Source organism: Puma concolor, chromosome C2 (genome assembly GCF_028749965.1).
Source record: "Puma concolor isolate L17-30 chromosome C2, mPumCon1.1.hap2, whole genome shotgun sequence".
NCBI lineage: Eukaryota > Metazoa > Chordata > Mammalia > Carnivora > Felidae > Puma > Puma concolor.
This window is the reverse complement of record NC_141675.1, coordinates 27,770,274-27,790,252: the sequence shown is the minus strand read 5'-3', so window position 1 is coordinate 27,790,252 and position 19,979 is coordinate 27,770,274. Positions and strand designations below refer to the sequence as shown.

At 38.2% G+C, this 19,979-nt stretch overlaps 1 protein-coding gene and 1 long non-coding RNA gene across 4 annotated transcripts in view; one reads left to right on the top strand and one right to left on the bottom strand.

Annotated features, from left to right (window-relative positions):
- MRPL3 (mitochondrial ribosomal protein L3) overlaps positions 1-19,979 on the top strand; it is a 52,716-nt gene that overhangs the window by 15,768 nt on the left and 16,969 nt on the right. For both annotated transcript variants that reach the window (XM_025913759.2, XM_086674289.1), the window contains exons 5-7: positions 2,831-2,930; positions 5,013-5,073; positions 18,474-18,582. In XM_025913759.2, coding sequence (XP_025769544.2) covers positions 2,831-2,930; positions 5,013-5,073; positions 18,474-18,582 — 270 coding nt within the window. The remainder of the gene's footprint in view (positions 1-2,830; positions 2,931-5,012; positions 5,074-18,473; positions 18,583-19,979) is intronic.
- The window catches only part of LOC147577159 (uncharacterized), a 92,872-nt gene continuing 77,398 nt past the window's right edge, over positions 4,506-19,979 (bottom strand). Inside the window, exons 3-5 of one of the 2 annotated variants that reach the window (XR_015239971.1) lie at positions 18,784-18,856; positions 16,148-16,303; positions 4,506-7,679 (exon numbers count right to left, since the gene is read on the bottom strand). This is a non-coding gene — a long non-coding RNA (uncharacterized LOC147577159). Of the gene's footprint in view, positions 7,680-15,521; positions 16,304-18,783; positions 18,857-19,979 lie in introns of those variants that run through there. The other variant, XR_015239970.1, reaches the window with a different exon arrangement.

Below are 19,979 nucleotides of genomic sequence, written 5' to 3'. Positions count from 1 at the left end.
ACTTGAAGATAGCATTGTAAACACAGTAATATTGTGTGCCAAGAACTGATGCAGCAGCAAGCGTGGAAAGGTGGGGTGACTTGGAGAGACAAACCAGGACTTCACGTCTAGACAGATGTCTGTCCTCCATCTCTTGTGTCTTCACCATTCATTTAGCTCACTTCTGCAGTGTCTGACTTGCCACTGTGCTTAGCTCTAAAGTTACAGATACAGGTAAATAAAACGGCTCACCACCCATGTGCTCCAGCAGACAGGCAAACATTCACTGGTAAATGTAAGGTAACATGAATAATAATTGAGATGTATGCAAGGTCTAGCGATAACAGACAAGGAAGTAGTCTGCTCTGGCAAGGCGGCCCAGGCAGGAATCTAGACAGGAAATATCACTGGAGCTGGGACTAGACATATATTTAACAGATTTTTTAACATGCTTTGGAGGTACAGAGGTGGAGAAGAATTACAGGCCAAGGGACTGGCGTAAGCAGACATAGGTAAGCATACATAGAGTACTATGGCTTGTTGGGCTGCAGGTGTTTCTTTTGTGATGAGAGAGGAAGTTGAAGGGGAGAGAGCATCAGGAAGATAGATACGCCTATGTTGGTTATAGTCGCATGAAAGAGGTACTCTTCACACCAGAAAATGTAAAGTGGTACAACTCTTTTGGTAAGTCTTCCAGCAATCTATATCGAGAGTCTTAAGAATTAAAAAAAAAGACCCAGGACATCATTTTAAGGAAATGAGGTATCCATGAAATTTTCCATTCAAAGATATTTTTTATTCAAGGATATTTACAGTAGCAGAAAAAAGGGCAAGGGTAAAGGGAAAAACAGGCAGCAGGACCTACCAGGAGCTGGGGATGTAGCAGCAACTAAAGTTTCTGTTCTCAAAGCTTACATTTTGGTGGGCTTGGGGGTGAAACAGGGAGGCTGCAGCATAGAAGATAAACAATAAAAAATGGCTAGAGAAGCGCTTCTAAGACTAATAAAGTAGGTTGAGAGGATTGCGAGTGACAGAAAGTGGTGCTATTTTAGACAGAATAATCAGGAAAGGTAAGTTAATATTTGGATAGAGGCCTGAATAAATTGAGGGAGCAAGGCCTGGAAAAAATCTGGCAGGAAAGCATTTCAGGCAGGGGGGACAGTATGTGCAAAGTACCTGAGGCCATTGTTTAATGTATTCTTGGACTGGTTAGGAGGAATGCATTGTACCTGAAGCAGGGTGGCCAGGAGGAGAGTAGTAGATGAGGACAGAATGTACAGAACCTTGTAAACCGTGTTAAGGATTTAGGATTGATTCTGCATGAGATGGAAACCATTGTGGAGACATGAGTTAGCTTGAGTTTTAAAAGGGTCATGCCAGCCTGTGACTAGAGAACAGAGCGTGGAGCCAGGAGTGTGGAAGTTTGGAGACCGACTAGGAGGCTATGGAAATAATCCAGGAAAAAGATGGTGGATTGGGGTGCGGGTGAGGAGTAGTTGATGTGGGCTGTATTTTTTTCTCTTTTGTTTGAGAGAGAGAGAGAGCGTGAGCAGGGGAGGGGCAGAGGGAGAGAGAGAGAATCCCAAGCAGTCTCCACACTGTGACGGTGAGGACACTGTCATAGGGCTTAATCCCAGGATCTGTGAGATCATGACCTGAGCTGAAGTCAGGAGTCAGACCCTTTACCGACTCAGCCACCCAGGCACACGTGGACTGTATTTTTAGAGTCTACAGGAACTGCTGATCAGTGGGACGTGGGACGTGAGAAAGAAAAGAGTCAAAGGTAATCACAAGATTTTGGGTCCAAACAACAGAAGTATGGAGTTGCCCTTTGTTGAGATTTGGAAGATCAGAGGAAAGCAGGCTTCTGGGGGGAAGTTGAGTTCAATTTTAGACATGTCAGATTTGAGTTGCTGTATGACATCGAAGTGAGATAGTGAGATAGTGGCATTTGGATGAATGAATTTGCAGTTCAGAATAGAATTTGCAATTGAAGTTAGAAATGTGGGGTTTTTAGTGTGTGAAAGAACAGAGAGTGACAGCCTCAAGGAGAAAGTGGTCACCTGTGCCAAGCATTGCTGATAGAGCCAATAAGATGAGTATTGACTGGTGTGTTTGACCACATGGAGATGGTTGGTGACCTTGACAAGCACTTTGCATTGAGTATCAGGGGCTGCAAGTATCTAATTAAAGTGGGTTTGAGAGAATGGGAAGATAGAACGTAGATTCAGCAAAAGTCTTTCAAGGAGATTGTAAGGGGGAATGGAAAGATTAGCTAAAGGAGGCTGTGTGGTCAAGAGAAAGTTTTGGGTTTTTTGTTTTTTGTGTTTTAAAGTTTTTTTTTTTTTAATTAATTTTGAGAGAGTACGCATGCACACACAAGGAGGGGCAGAGAGAGGGGGAGAGAGAGAATCCCAGGCAGGCTTCATGCTGTCAGCACAGCGCCTGACGTAGGGCTCAATCCCATGGACTGTGAGATCATGACCGGAGCCAAAATCAAGAGTCGGACGCTTAACCCACCGAGCCACCCAGGTGCCTTAGGATTAGGTTTCTTGATACTTACAGTCTCCAGTCAGAATTCACATATGATCACAACTCTTTCTTTTCCTACAGAAGAAAAGTCTTTTACCATTTAGTGTATATGAGCTCCACCATGCACATGGTGGATCCTTGGTGTAATGGATTATAGATAAAAATCCCACCTCCCCAAATAAGAGGAATGTGGTGCTCTTTGTTCATTAGGGGAACAATGTGCTCTTAATGATTTGTTGATAACTTGGTTTAGATCTCTGTGTATTGAACTCCACCTTTAGTATTAATGAGTTACTTATGTGTACTGCTTTTCCTCTAGAAATCTCCATCTCTATTGGAATTTTACCAAGAACTTGGATTGCCGCCAAAACAGAAAGTTAAAATCTTTCGTGTAACAGATAATGCTGTGATTAAACCAGGTAATCTGAGGTTGGGGAGAGGAGGGAGGCAAAAATACCCAGATAACGTGGTTTGTTTAATGTTAGCCCTTTCAGTAAAGTTGAATCCACAATACAAAGCCCCAAACATTTATTTTTAAATACAAAATGGCATCTAATTTAATCACTGGGGACAAACAAGCCATTTTCTTTTTTGACTAGAAAGAACTGTAGAGAACTCTTTGTTTTCCATTAAAGAGGGAGGAGTGCTTTTGTTTTTAACTTGTACAGAGAGTTTTACATTTGGAAGAGTCACTCCAAATAAATACACTAACTTTTATTTATTTTTATTTTTTATTTTTTTAAATACACAAACTTTTAAAATGTGAAGTTCACTCGGTGTAGGGTGGCATTTTAGTAAGTGAGGAACAGCTAGACCCCCGTTGAGATAGAAGAATTTGAGAAAATATGAAACAGTAGAGTGACTGACCATAGCACCTCGATCCTTGCTTAAAAATTCCAAAGTATTTTACTTTACCAGATGTCAAAAAGTACAGTTTGGCAATGTGTTTATGTCGGTTTATGTAGTTAACAACATTTTGACATCTTTGAACTTCAGAAAAGCTCCTTCGTGTCTTGAACTTGAGTTCTAACAATTAGTCAGAGGGTGTCTTGAGATTTAATACTTTAATATCTGAACTGAATTTCATGAAGTAAAGTACAATTTCAATACGCCTTACTAATTGGAATGACAGAGGATCAGCCTTGATATAAGCTAGAATTAAAAGTGTTTTTTGAAGTACAAGTACTATAGTTTAAAGCTAAAGTGAATGGAATTAAGGGAACAAATGTAAAATTTAAGTCCATATTAACTTCTGTTGTAGCTCAAACCATTTAAAATTGTTTTTGTGGTGAAAAGTGGTCATGTATCAACACTTCAAGTCATTCAACCTCCTAGAAATTTAGTCAGTTTTAATCTCTCCTATTTTTTCTTAGTTCAACGTTTTTCTCTGCCCATACAAATCTAGGTTACGTCCTTCATTAAAGGATACTACCCCTCTGAAATCCCGTAGAATCTTACTCCCTGTTTTAAATGAGCCAAAAATAGCATTCAATTATATTCCCTATTACATTGATTATGGCTTTTTTTTTGTTTTGTTTTTAAGAAAAATGTCTCTTATTTGATGATGTTAACGTTGATTCTTCACCTATATAATAAATTCTTGAGGTCAGGAACCATGTCTTATACTTCTGTATTTCTAACTGTACATATGGTAAATGTGCAGTATTTGCAGATTGTCAAATTAAATAGTTCTCATAGTGTTAACTTTAAATTGATGCAAACAAAATGTTGTGAAGGACTTTCACTTACAAAATTCCTTTAAATAACACATTTTTCTGGTGTATTTTAAGTAAGACTCCATTTACATACAACCAGATTTGGAAATGTTAGTATATAAAACTAGGGGTATCAATAATAGCAATTTTTCAGTATTCTAAATGATCCAGGCATGCTAGAATAACTATATTTTATTGATACAGTGACCATTCTACCAAAAATAGATATGTATGGGCTATATATGGATATCACACATCCAGTGTACAATGGAGCTGGGTTCAAACACTTAAGTTCCTACTTTCGGATAACTTATCTCAAATCTCTAAAAAAAGATTTGATCCAGCCAGAACATTTTTTTGAGTCATTCTTTTATTTTTATTTTCGTTATATGAAATAGGAAAAATATCTTAAGTCAGTATATTGTTATTTACCAAAGCAACAAAAAATCATCAAACCCATGTATTTACCAGCAAGAACACAGTGTCTGTCATGTGAATTACCCATTTCAACCAGTACCACGTTGGCCTCTGTGAAGGCACAAGCCCATCCGCCAGCCGTGATCTGTTGGCCCGACATCCTGGGACACATTGTTCTTCAGCCCATGGACAGTCGATTAAAACATGTTTGATGAACAATTTTAATTATTGATGTTTCTAATAATTATAATTGCAGAAGAGAATCTTCTACTTTTTTGGAAACCTGATAGGCTTTCTAGATGTAGTTTATGTTCAGTGACGTTGTTCTGGGCCGACATTTCATATATTGTTTGTTTTCTTTTCATAAAGGCACTCCTCTTTATGCTGCTCACTTTCGCCCTGGACAGTATGTGGATGTCACAGCCAAAACGTAGGTCTGCTTAACAGGTTCTTTTCCTTTTGTTCTTCTCATATTAAAAAATAACAGAGCAAGTGAAAGTATAGTCTTTCAAGTCAATGAGTAAAGATTAAGTAACCATTATTCTCATTCGTAATTCTATAACGTTACTGATTGTACTGGATTTTAAATTGCACTGAATTAGTTGTATGTGAAGAGTTCACATCAACTTACAGGTTTTAAACTGAGACACATGCTTCTGGAAATGAGTCTGAAAGAAAGGTCACATTACTCAGGTTCTTTGTGGGTTGGGCCCGCTTCTATTTTTAAGACCAAAGGCTACCTGCTGTTTGATGGTGAAATATAAATGAACAGTGCTATGCAGTTCTTTTGAGATTGTGTCATCTAGTAATTGGTGGTTCTTTCCAACTCTAGGAGATGGTTACATTAGAAACATTACAAACATTTTGTATGGTATGCGATGGTTGTTTTGCTTAAGGTTCCCCTAGGGTAACTATAAAACATTTTGTTAACTGTGTTAAAATAAAAGCCTATCAAAAGCTGGAAGAAGCAGTATTACACCTTAGACCTCTAGCAGTATGGGGTTATCTCTCAGTGCTGGACAAGTGAGACTTCTTGCATAAAAACAGGATATTTTTTTATCCTTAAACAAGGGTTTAATTTGGCAGAAATCAACACTTATTTGTCACACTAACAGAAAAATGCTGACTTTGAGTCATTTTCAGACTGGGCAATGGTATTTCTGGTACTTTAGTTTTTTCGTATCTTACTGTCAGATGACTTAAGATAAGTTCGGTACTGGCAGGATGATCTCCAGGAAACATTTAGCTCTTAGAGAAGCAGCAGTTCAAAATTTGGTTAAGGTTACTTCACTATGGAATGAAGTAACTGATCCCCCGTCTATGTTTGTGTAGAAATTGTTCAGTATATGTTAGTAGAATCCACCTGACCTAGGCTAAACTAAACTCCAGATATCAGCTCTTGGCCCTTCTTGTTTCTTGTTCTGTCACCACAGATGATAATTTTACTTCTTTTGTGTGCCTTTTTTGTCATTTGAAAAATGGGTCTGGGAACTGTTTCAAAATTAACGGTGGTCCACAGGTGCTCTGGAACAGTCTGACAATCACAGTGACTGAGCCAAAGAGCTTTTAAGCAAGGAAACCAGATGAGTGCCAGCATCAGTTTCCTTAATGCAGTCAGATGCACTTTATTTCCACTCAGGTAAGAGCCATAGCAAACAGCTCTTACCTTTGATTAGCTATTTAGAAATGGAGTCCGGATAGATGGACAATACAGTGGGTCCTCTTTTTAGAGAGATTATGGACTTCTCCCCCTTTTTTTCCTGCATCCTGATTGTTGCAGACTCATTCCTACTTACTGAGGCCTCTAAAATTACTTGGTAACTTTCTTTGTTCTGTCTTTCCTTGTCAAGAACTCAGAATATTGGAGCTGTAAAACTTTCGTTACCTAGGGAGATGTGTGTGTCGTGAATCAGATGATTTTCCTTTTTAATTTCTGAGTTGATTATTATATATAATAAAGTACCTCAGTAATTTTGTTAATATACACACAGCTGATAGTGCATAAATTCTGTTACCTAGTTTACCGAATATATGAGCTATCCTGAGAAGTCCTACAAAGTCAGAGGCCTTTGTTAGCAGGTGCCTTGTGCTGGGATTTGTGACTAGATTGGACTAAAGCCAGCTTTTCAGATGGCTGTGTTCAGCAAATGCTTTCATTTCATATGCTGCTGTCAGGTTTCATTGACTTCTTAAAAGTTAGTTTTAAAACTTCATCCTTTTTATTACGAGTATAAAATGAAAAGGAAGCGGTTTTAATATCATGTACCTAGAAAACTGTAAATCCTTGTGCCAGTCTCAAGACTAGATGGCTGATAAGAGCTGGGGGAACAACTAGCCCTGGGATTTAAAGTAGTTGCCGTTCAACTCTGGAGAAGGGAGGACCTTCATTTGAGAAGATCTCACTGTTGTGTGTGCTGCAGTCCAGGATTCTGTTTGACTTTTCACCAGGTAACTGGCAAGAGTTACCCCACACAAGTGTGCACTTTAGTCTCGTGGGCATGTCTTTACATCGTATTACTTCAGATGTGATGAAATAAGACTTTCGCTTTTTGCTGAATATTTCCAGTGACTCTTGTAGCTAGCATGTTATTATGGCCTCAAGATGCTTCTGAGTGTTTGTAAATTAGTGGGACTCTGTCCTTCTCACGAGGAGCCGTTTTGAATTCCTTCCAGGGGCAGCATTGGATCCTCAGCTGCATGCAGTCCTGGTGGCTGCTGCCTCTCCCTTTTGCCCTTGACAGATAATGGAGGACACACACACGCATCTGCTCACTTTTCTTTTTCCTTTTTAAATCCTGGTCTCCTTTTCCTGATGCTTCTCAGTTTACGGAGTTGAAGTTCTTTACAGCCAATGAGAATGTTCTTCTCCTTGTTGACTATAAATGGAACCATCATCTTTTGGGAATAGATTACGAGTACTCTCGGTCCCTTACTATGTCTTGCTTACGGCCAGAGATTTGCTTCTTTGTCCTCCATTTCCAGCCCCTGTTTTAAATGTTTTGATATGTCTGGACCCCCTTTTCTTGATTATTAATCCTGTTAGAAAAAATCGTACAGTGACACAGGTCCCACGATGAAGGATATGGATTTACAGGCAGAGGCAGTGGTTGTCACACTTGAGTAGGTTTCAGAATCTGCAGGAGGGCTTGTTAAACACAGATTGCAGGACACCCCACCCTCCAGGCCACCCCCCCCCCCCCCCACACAGTTCTTTTTTGGTAGGTCTGGGGTAGTACCTGAGAATTTGCATTTCTAACAAGCACCTACTGAAGTAGATGCTACTAGTCCAGGGACCACACTTTAAGAAACACTGGACTAGAGAACAGTCAAGGGCTCACCAGTGGAACCACATTCCCTTCCTACTCCTTCACCCCGCTTGGAATCCTAATCCTTTCCTTTTCCTAAGTCTGTATTCAAATTATAACACATAAACATCTGTTTTACAGCAAGCAAATTTAATCGATCCAGTTTTGAGTAACAGGGTCAATAAAAGTAGGCCTATTTATAACTCACATTTTAGTTAACATAGAACTGAAAATTGGTCTCTTTAGTAATTAATGGTCTTCATCATCTTCTTTCCATTAGAAAAGAAAAATCTGAAATTAATCTCATTGAAAATCTTCATTTTTCTCACATTGTAATATTTATATTTAAATGTTAAATCTGTACTTACATTTTGAGTATTTCAATTTTTTTTACTTTATACCTTCAATTTTAATTGCTTGACTAAACATAGTTTAGGAATAACTAAGAACATTTGGGGCGCCTAGGTGGCTTGGGCATCCAATTCTTGATATCAGCTCAGGCATTTATCTCAGGGTTGTGAGTTCAGGCCCCTCATTGGGCTCCCTGTGGGGCATGAAGCCTACTTTACAAAAAAATTAAAATTAAATTAAATTTGAAAAGAGGGCTCAGTTGGTTGAGCACCTGATTTATGCTCAGGTCATGATCCCAGGGTAATGGGATTGAGCCCCACATTGGGCTCTCTGCTGAGCATGGAGTCTGCTTTAAGATTCTCTCTCTCTCTCTCTTTTCTCTCCCTTTCTCTCTCTCTCTCTCTCTCCCCCTCTCCCTCTCTCCCTCTCCCTCCACCCCCTGCTCCCTCCCACCCCTCTACCTGCTCACACTGTTGATTGATAGATAGATAGATAGATAGATAGATAGATAAGAAAATTTAAAACAATATACTACCTAAAATAAGAGAATACAATGTTAATGGAAACTACTTCAAGGATGAAATCGTCTGCATTTTTTTTAAGTGACCAGTGACCAACAGTAGTAACTTCTTCTTGAAGACTTTCTTAAATTTTTAAATGTTTCTCAGTTAATAATTGCATTGGAAAATCTGCTTGCATTGAAAGATACATTGTATTTATCTGTGCCAAATTTGGGTATGATTCTCTGTATAAATAAGTATTTACTAGTGTCACTTTGGAATATGAGGTAAATACATACTTTCCAGAGTTCATTTTAATTTTTACTTTTATACCAGAAATCATTTTTCATCCAGAGGACTTGAGAATCTAAATTTAATTTAAATTAATAGGAAAGGTTTTTACATCTAATATATAAAACCATTCTAGCAGGGGCGCCTGGGTGGCTCAGTCAGTTAAGTGTGTGACTTTGGCTCAGATCATGATTTCACGGTTCGTGAGTTCAAGCCCATCGTCGGGCTCTGTGCTGACAGCTCAGAGCCTGGAGCCTGCTTCAGATTCTTTGTCTCCCTCTCTCTCTGCTCCTCCCCCGCTCACAATCTGCCTGTCTGGCTCTCTCTCTCTCACAAATAAATAAACATTAAAAAAATTTTTTTAAAACCATTCTAGCAGAATAATTTTTCAGTTTCATTATCCTGTTTACAGCTATGCTGTTAAAAGCCCTGTCTTTGAAATATGACAGTTTTATGTAATTCATTCTAAATAAAAATTTAAGACTAGCATGTACAGTGATGTGTTCCTCACGCCCTGCCCTAGCATCTTTTAAAGTTTATATCCCTGTTCTATAATGGCGATTACATTCCAGTGTAACTTCTAATAGATGTTCTCCCTTTCTTTCACTCTCAGCTTTGAGAAGGAAATGGCTATGAATAAACAGTAGGTGAGATGAGAGGGACTGTTGATTCTGTCCTCAACATAGGATGCTTAGCCCATTGTTTTCTGGTGAATCCTAATGGTGCTTGTCATATTTTATAGGGTTTTTTTTTAAAGGAAAGAAATTAGACAAGAATGAAAGAATAAACAAAAATAAAACTGTAAAAATGCACTCTACATTGTAGGGAAAGGCGGTTAGGTCTTGTCTGAAAGGACTGGAAGGACACCGACGGTGCTGATACCTCTATGACGTGGGCGTGGTGCCCTTTCCTGCCAAGTGTTTTATTAAGCTTTATTATTAATTTTAATGTTTATTTTTGAGTGAGAGAGAGTCAGACCGTGAGCAGGGGAGGGGCAGAGAGAGGGGAGACACAGAATCCAAAGCAGGCTCCAGGCTCCGAGCTGTCAGCACAGAGCCCGACACGGGGCTTGAACCCACAAACCGTGAGATCGTGACCTGAGCCGAAGTTGGACGCTTAACCGACTGAGCCACCCAGGCGCACCTTATTAAGCTTTAAATCGTGACAGTGACAAACCTGCAGTAAGTTTTTTTCTGCTTGTCTGGAACTTATTTGTTCACTTATTTGTTTAAATTCTGAAACCCAGAATGAAGTTAGAAAACAGTTCATTCAGCTATTTAAAAGATTTTTTTCTTTCTGTACAAAGGATAATCTAGCAATCCTGTTTACAAGTCTGGGTCAATTACAATAACCTGTATATTTTCGGGCATAATCTTAATCCCTTAAACTCATCAGTGCTCTTTCAATTCTTACTGCCCTTTGGCCTTGAAATAGAAAAATAGGCATTTACCTTGATAATGTTATCCTTGGTATTAGAAATGAAACGAGTGGGGGAGATTAGGTGACTGGTCCAGCACATTTGCACATTACTGAGATTTGGTTAATTTGGGTTCTTTCATTAAAATACCACATTATATACAGAAATATGGTTGCCCTTCAAAGTCTTAAGGTGATTAAAATGCCAGGTGGATTCTTAAAAGAGCAAAGACTCTTTGGGCTCTGTGCCCAGTCCTGCATACTGTCAGAAGGGTGCCTGTATCCTGGCAGAAACCTTCCCCACTAGCCTGTTACTCTTCTTTCTAGCGGATGCTTGCTCTGAACTCTAGGAGGAGGAAACAAGGTATGTGCTGCCTTCAGGATACAATTGCTGTTTAGCCCTGTACATTTTCAATTTTAATTCATTTTTAGTAAGTTACTTTACTATTATTCAAAGCAATACATTTTTAAGCATAGTAATGAAACAGTTTCAAAATGAGTGATTAAACTATAGAAGAAAATAACCTCTATAAAAACTAATCCCTCTTAAATCAGAGTGAATGTGTGTTTCAAGATAAAAGAGAGTTTGGTGGGTAGTGTTTTGGGGTTATATTTTGTTGTTTTGTTGCTTTAAAAATTTGTGTAGTAGTCATCTATTATCGCCTCACTTTTAACTATACGAAATAGCATTTTTTACTCATAATCAGCAAAAGTAAGGCCTAATGAGAGGCAGAATAGGGAATGGCCAAAAGCACGGGCTTTGCTTCCCTTTAGCCATGTGACTTGGGCAGCTTTCTCAACCTCTCCGTTGCCTCATCTTCAACATGAGAATCATTCTAGCACTGCCTCATAGCCGTGTTGTAAAGATTGAATGAGAATGCACAGAAAACTATTAGCTCAAGGCCTGCCACGTATTAAATGCTCAGGAGTATTGGCTGCCATCACTATTGTTGATATTACTGCTTTATTTGTTTTCAGATTTTAGGGGAAAAAAGTTTTTTTCAGTAGGAAATATCTTTTAAAATGAATAAAAAACATTAAGTCATTAGGAATTCTGGTGTGGTGGTATTTTCTGATACATCTAGTTATTGCCATCTTAAGATTGACTTGCATAGCAAAGTTGGAGCTTTACAAAGCACTCTATGTCGTTTTAAGATTACATACTACCTGCTACATCTAGAATTTACAGAGTAATGAGGATGCCTTTAAAGCTTTGTGACCCTCCAGCGTACTGGATATTTTTGTGTTTTTGCTCTAATCTGGTTCCCAAGAGGCAGTATGACCTCGGTTGAAAGCATGGCCAGATGCTTCCATTTACCAGGGATTTGTCCTTGGGCAGGTGGCTTAACTTGTCTGAGTGTAGATTTCATGCTCTTTACCGTAAGGGCATGAGACTATATGGTTTGGCATAACTCACTCTTATCTATATTAATGAAGAGGAAGACTTAACAGTAGATTCAACAAAACAGCAATATGGTCTTCTGATCTATTGAAGAAAGTGATATGGCTAAAGACCTGCAGAAAACTATTATGTCCTTTCAGGATATTATGAAATGATTCAGTTATTTGAGGGTTTTTTGTTTTTTGGGTTTTGTTGTTGGTGGTGTGTGTGTGTTTCAGAAGCACACAGTGAACTTAGGACAGCAAATATGGTTTTCTGAGTTTATTTAGGACAGCCAGGAAGTGCTCCCTTTTATAAGAGGATTCAAAGGAGTCACTGCATATTTGGTTCTTTGTACTGTTGAATAAGCTGGATTTGAAGTCAGGAAACTATACGCCGTGCACTCCTAGCAGTCACTTGTTGATAAAAATGTTCCCAGATATTGATGGGAGGTATATGGTTTTTAGACAGAAACAGTACATTCTACATTTCAGGTCATGCTGTCACAAACTCATCCTAGACGGTAACCGCTATACAGCTGTTCGGTGCCAGCTTTTAACTAAATGTGATAGAACATAAAGCAACTGAAAAATTCCACTGTGCCTTGTGGGCTCAGGAGCTGTATATCACTGATTGAATAGGTTTAGACAACACTGAATCAGGTACAAATTGATTCCTAAAGTTTATGGGGGTCCTCGGAGAGATGCCTTATCCTTGGAACGTGCAGAGATGAAAGTAGCATGAGTTTGTTGAAATGAGAAGCTATAATGAAAGATTGAAACATTTGTGCCTTATTAGTTTATCATAAATTAAAGGCTAATCCTGATAGAGATCATGAATTAGCTAATAGGGCCTTTTACGTGCATATAATTTATTTTCTTAAAAATTTTCCTTTTTTGTTTACTAGTAAAAAATAGTTTTAATTAAAAGCTTTTGTCGGGAGGAGGGAGGGCTCCTGGGTGGCTCAATCGGTTAAGCATCCGACTCTTGATTTAGGCTCAGCTTATGATCTCCCAGTTGTGAGATGGAGCCCCAATTCTGGTACCACACTGGGTGAAGATTCTGTATCTTTCTCTCTCTCTCTGTCCCTGTCACACAAACTCGGGCTCTCTCTTTCTCAGTCTCTTTGTCTCTCTCTCTCATTAAAAAAAGAAAGAAAAAAGAAAATCTTTTTGGGTGGTTTGAATCAAAAACATAGGAAAGTAATATCAAATTATATCCTACAAGAGATTCTTTTGATTGTTAATTTGGACATTATGCCTTTATATTTCACATTACTTTTTCACAAGTAAAGATACCATCTTACTCTATTCTCAGTTGCTCGATTTCATAAAGAAGCAGCCCAGTCATGATTTTGGTGAGGACCTGATGTGAGTCTCTATTTCCCTGTATTCATAGGAATGTTTAACCATAGAGAGGCTGGTTTTCAATCAGTTGATTTCTTTACTTTCCCACCCTCACCTCCATAAAAATATAGTCTGATCTTGGGGTATCTTGAGACAAGTCAAGAGTCCTCTCTTCCATTTAGTACTCAGTTATTTTTTTTCTGAGAGATTATGTACAAGTCACTTAAACTTTTTACAGCATAAATCAGGTAAAGAGAAAAAGTAAAACTCAATTTAGAAATGGTTCTGATACAAAAACCTCTACTTACAGTATGGATTTTGATTATTTTTAATAAAAAAAAATCAAGTACTTTGTAGCTGATGTAACACATGACGACAAACACTTTCAGTTCTTTTTCATGGTAAAAGTAGAAAGACAATGCAGTGAGAAGGGTATTTGAGGCTGAGGGAGCAGAATGAGCAAAAACAGGAAAGAGAGTGGCATACTTAGGGATTCACAGAATAATCTCCTATGACTAGGATGGGCAGTGTTTGAAAGGTAGAGTGGACCTAGTTATAAAAGGTGTCGTATACCCCAAGCTAAAGAAGTTACTGACTGACAGCCACCTAAGGTTATGGTTTAGTTTGCTTGTTTTTGTTGTTGTTGCTGTTTTGCTTTTTAAAGCAGGGGAAAGCTTGTGTGAAAAGACTGTTGTCTTAGGAATGTCACTCTAGTGTCTCTAAAGGAGCATAGCTTGAAGAAAGAGAGATGTTCAGTTTCTGTTTCTGAAACATTATGATTGAATGGCTGTGATACTTCTGATTAGTTATGGACAGTACATGTGTGGAATGAGATAGTAGCAGAATTCTTGCCAGAGGGCAAGGTTTGTGAAACCCTGGCTTGTTAGTAATAGGTTCAAGAGTCAGCAGACTTTTTCTCAAAGGGCCAGATTTAAAATTTTTGAGGTTTACAAGCATTATGTTCTCTGTTGCAAATTATAGCTCCACAGCAGCCGTAGGCAATAAGTAAATAAATGTACATGGCTATGTTCCAGTAAAATTTTATTTACAAAAGTGGCCACTGTAGGCTGTAGTTTGCCAACCCTGATTTAAACCATATTGAAATGAGGGTCAGCAGCAGGACTCTTAAGACCATCGTTTCATGTAGCAGCAAGAGGTAAGAAACTTCTCAAAGAGTGTTAGAGAAGCGGAAAAATAGGGAGGAAATGATGACTGAGAGTAGTGAGGGGAAGGGTGGTAAGCAGGAAGGATAGAGGACAACTCTATTTTTAAAAAGGCCATAGAAATTTGAACACTGACTAGTTACTTGATATTAAGAATCACTGATTTTTTTAGATTGTGATAATGGTATTGTGGTTTTGTTCTTGAAAAGGATCTTTAAAAGAGATCCATATTAAAATGTTTATGGATGAAATGATATACCTGGAATTTGTTTCAAAATAATTCATTAACAGAGGAGAGGAATAGATAAAACAGAATAAGCCTTGAGTTGATAATATTTGGCCCTGGGTGATGGGATACATAGGTTATTCATTGTACTTGTCTCTCTGCTTTTGACTAAGTTTTGAAATTTCCATAATAAAAATTGATTTTTATAAAAGTCTTTGGATTTGGGAATGAAGGGGGAACCATTTGCTTCCCAAGAAGGAGAAAAAGCAATACCAAGGAAAGAAAGATAGAAGAAGCCCATGTCGAGGGAAAAACTTGGTGATGAGAATTTGGGAGGAAGTTCTCCAAGGACTCAGAATGAATGGAGTTGAGAGCATTCCTCACCTGTGGGCATTTTGTTTTATCACCTATACAAGTATATCTAGAATCATGCAGTCAACGGCAGTTTCCTGCAGTGTGGGGAAATACATGATGGATTTGTATTAAAATCTGTGTGTCTACTGATAGACATTTATGCTTTTGACATAATACACCAAGGGAATGAAATTCACATAACAGTGATCTCTAGAGATTTATAAAATGCAGTGGGGAAACATTAAACTATGCATTTTCTTCTGTGAGATGCTATGATTGTCATACCTTTAAGCCCCTCCTCCCCCTTTTTTAACACCATCATCTTAAAATTTTTTTTTTCAACGTTTTTTATTTATTTTTGAGACAGAGAGAAACAGAGCATGAACGGGGGAGGGGCAGAGAGAGAGGGAGACACAGCATCGGAAACAGGCTCCAGGCTCCGAGCCATCAGCCCAGAGCCTGACGCGGGGCTCGAACTCACGGACCGCGAGATCGTGACCTGGCTGAAGTCGGACGCCTAACCGACTGCGCCACCCAGGCGCCCCAACACCATCATCTTAAGGCATGCCCGTTATACACAACGTTTGGAAACTATAGGACAAAATACAGGAAAAGAATTAGCCTTCTTCCTAAGACACAGCTATAGTCAGTAACAAAATAACTGACTTTTCTAGGTTGGGTACAGGGGTTGAATAAAACACAATCCCCTGCCCTTCATGAATTTAAAGTATACTAAGGGGAAATGGACTGAGAAACAAGGGCAGTATTCTCCTAAATTTAATAGGATCTCTGAGCTTTCTGATGAATTTTTGGTTTATCAAGTATAAATGCCTTAAATAAATTTTTATGTTTTTCCTAATTTTCTGATAAATCTCACGAAATTTGGAACATCTCACATTGTGTTCTTTCTGACTTGAATTTTCCTTTATTTGATTTTTTTTCTGCTAACTAAAACCTACAGCAGAAAAGGGGTAGGGAGGTAAAGCATATGTGTTATGTGCTGTGTATCCTTTTTAGTAAAATAAAGGTTTTCTTTTATGTGACCTGTGAAAACCTTATATTTGAAATGTGACTGGGTATGCTAAGTATATAGTTCAGTTCTCTTCTTGGCTTTTGTTTTGTTTTCGTTCTCCAGTTGGGTGACAACTGAGAGAAGCAGTAGAATAGATACCTGTACCGCCCATGGATCAACAGGTGCAGTCTCTTCTCCATCATCTGAATTGGGCCAATAATTTGTCATGTCATTTGCATTTATCCTGTTGTTTAAAGGTTATTTACTGAAGAGGTTCCCATTGTTCACAGCATAACAACATGATGCATTCTAGAACTAGATTGAAAAACAGTCTGTAATTAGTCAACAGATAATTAGCACTTTCAGGATGCTGCTTTCGTCTTATAAGCATGTACTCTTAAAACGACCTAAATTATCTTCTGTAATCTACCTGGCATTTGTTTTATTGGTGCACACACTAGCACTCTTTAAGTAAGCGATGAATCAGTTTGAGAACTCAGAAGGTACTAGTAAACTTTCTACCAAGAATGAGCAGTGTTAGAATGTGGCATTTTTAAAACATGTTCAGTTTAGATTAGTGTTGCTAGTCCCCTCTCTTTTTCTCTTTAAAGTGTTATTTGCCAGATACTATCCGGAGGGTCAGATGACTTTGTAGGTATTTCTTCTTTATTTTTAAATTGCCAAGCATTTTATTTTTCAAATGTTCTAAAATGCAGCATTAACTAGAAATATATAAGTTTCAGAAGCAAAATTTCAGTAAAACATTTGATTATCACAGTTTCTGTTCTTAGATGATAATCTCCTTGCAAAAGTTATAGTGGATTTCTCATTTAATATATGTTAAGTTAATATATATACTATTTTAGCTCTTTGACTAGGAATAAACATTATCTTGAGTTTTTGAGGCAAGGCAGAATTATGTGCACATCATCAGTGATGCATTCAGTTGATTAATGTGAAGAAAATGGTGTGAGCTACATTTAAATTATTCCTATACAAGTAACTTTTGACCTGTGATTTGATAATATTCAGCTGTTAGGTTCTACACATACATAGTTCATATTGTTTTTATGTTGAATTACTGACTTAATTTAAGACAAACTTTTACTTGTATGGGCTTACTTCAATCCATTACTCTCTGATCATTGACAAATACTTAACAAAGTCCTTGTGGAAAGAACATGGTTTTTATGATCTTGTGCATTTGGTCCATTTTGTAAGTGACCTGAACTATGCACTAATAATATTTAGCTTTGTTAACATTAAGGAATACAGCATTAAAAATATGTTGACATATTATCTAGTGAAAGGCAAAAAAGGTATTATCTTAAGAGTATACAGATACATTTGGTACAGCCTTGCAATGCATTCTAGCCCTTTCATTGTATCTTTGTGCTGATATATTTGACAAAGACAACTTTAATAATGCTGAACCTTAGTATTACCCACTTTCTACTTGCATCACAGAATGTTTCTCTACTGAGCAGAATTTGAAAACAGAATGGTTTTATTTAAAAATTGAAATACTAGATTTTTAAGAAATTGCTAGTCTCTGATTCTATTTCTCTGTGAGCTTCCTATTCAAACCTTGAGAGCAAGATCCATCGGATAACTTATAAAAGTAAACTTTGTCCAGCATTAGGGCACTGTTACAGTTTTATTTAGTGTTCTATTACCTATTGCCACTTAACACATTACCCCAAAACATAACAGCTTAAAACAACAAACATGTATTACCTCACAGTTTCTGGGACCAGGAATCCCAGTACAACTTAGCTGAGTGCCTGTGGCTCAGGGTCTCTAACAGGGCTGCAACCAGGCAGTCAAGGCTGTAGTCATCTCGGTTCAACCTGAACACTGCCTTCCAAGCTCACTGACCTGGCCTTGGCAAGGCTTAGGACCATAGCTGTTGGCTGGAGACATCTTTACCACATGACACTCTATAGGAAATGGCAGTTGACTTCCTCCAGAGCCCAGCAGGAAGAGTGTGCCAAGTAGGAAGCCACAGTCTCTTTGTAACCTAATGTCAGAAGTGACCTTTTATTGTTTTGCCACAGTTTATTCCTTAGACCTGAGTTCCTAGGCGTACCCAGACTCCAGGGGAGGTGATTACACAAGGGCATGAGTACCAGGTGGTGGGGATCTTAATGGTTGCCTGCTACATAGCTTATGAGTACTTTGGAATTTCTAGAGCTTTACCCTTGTTTTACAGGATAATAAAACTCCCTGTTCAGATAGAACTTCCTCTGCTTAGCTTGTCTCATAATTTTGAATTAATCATTTTATATGGAATGAGGCTCCAGGAAGGGGTGCAGACCAGGACATAGGTAAAGAACTGTTCATTTGCAGTTTTCCTTGCATAGCTTTTCCCAGTTATTTAGATAAGCAGCGTTGTTAAAATTCTAAGGTACTATTAAGAAAATGGACAGTTGGGAATATTTTATGCTCTGTTTATTATATAAATTCTAATGTCTACCTTGTTCAGTATTGGTAAAGGTTTTCAAGGCGTCATGAAAAGATGGGGATTTAAAGGCCAGCCTGCTACTCATGGTCAAACAAAAACCCACAGGAGACCTGGGGCTGTTTCAACTGGTGTAAGTATAACTTGAGTGACCTCTTTTTAATGCTAAATATTCAGCTTCTGCACATACAGTGCTCTAGTCTGTTCTTGGGATCAAGTCACATAATTTTAATCTGACTCCAGGTGGGTCATAGTACTTGTCACATTTTTATGAGTCCTGGTCTCACTTTCCAGAGCCAGACGTGAATCATTTCATAATAACCCACATACTTACAGCCAGTCTTCTCAGTACTTTTCCTTCCTGCTTTCTCATTTCCATCTCTGTCTCCCATCCTGCCCTCTGAAGTCTGCGGCAAGAAATCCGATATTAGAATGCCCTTGCAATCTGCCCCACTGGTTCCTTCCCAGAGTCATCTTTGCCTTAACAGAGACTGTTGGGGAAGATTGTCAAGAATGGTATCATGCAAGGGAGAAGTAGTAGAGGAAAAATGGAGAAACAAACAATAAGAACATAGAAAATGGAGAAGGGATTTTGTGTTCTGAAATAATTTCCTGTAAATTATAGGATTGAATATGATAAGTGAATATATTGACAATGGGAGCAAATTTCTCACTATTAGAAAAAGATACTCAGGTATGAAAAGGAGGGAAATTAGAACAAACCCTATAGGGTTGAATTCAGATTGTAGATATCCGTATACGTTTACTGTATATGTATATAAGAGAAATAGAAATGTTCATATGTGTGTATTTATTTGTTCCTTAGCTCTCTGTCTGCTGAATATTCATAGCAGTATTCATAATAGCCAAAAAAGAGAAATAACCCAAATGTTCATCAGTTGATGAATAGGTAGTTAAATGTAGTGTATTACTTAGCAATAAAGTGGAATGAAGTACTGATACATGCCGCAACATGGATGAACGTTGAAAACATGCTAAGGGAAAGAAACCAGTCACAGACTACATATTATATGATTCCATTTGCGTGAAATGTCCATTGTAGGCAAATCTCTGGAGAGGAGAGTAGATTAGTGGTTGCACAGGGCTGGGGGGAGTTGGAGGGAGTGACCACTAATGGGTTTGGAATATCTGTTTGAGATTGAATGAAAATGTTCTAAGATCGTTTGTGGTAATACACGACTCTCTGTGTATACTCAAATCTTTGAATTGTATACTTTAGGGGAGCCTGGATGGCTCAGTTGGTTAAGCCTCCGACTCTTGATTTCAGCTCAGATCATGATCTTATGGTTCAGTTCATAGGATCGAGCCCCGTGTTGGGACGCCACGGAGCCTGCCTAGGATTCTCTCTCTCTGCCCCTCCGCCTCTCACATACACGTGCTCTCTCAAATAAATGGGTAAATTTTTAAAAAAATGTTTTTTAATTTAAATTGTATACTTTAAAAAGAGTAAAATGTGTGGTATGTGCATTGTACTTCAACAAAGCTCTTTTGTTTTTTAAAATATTTATT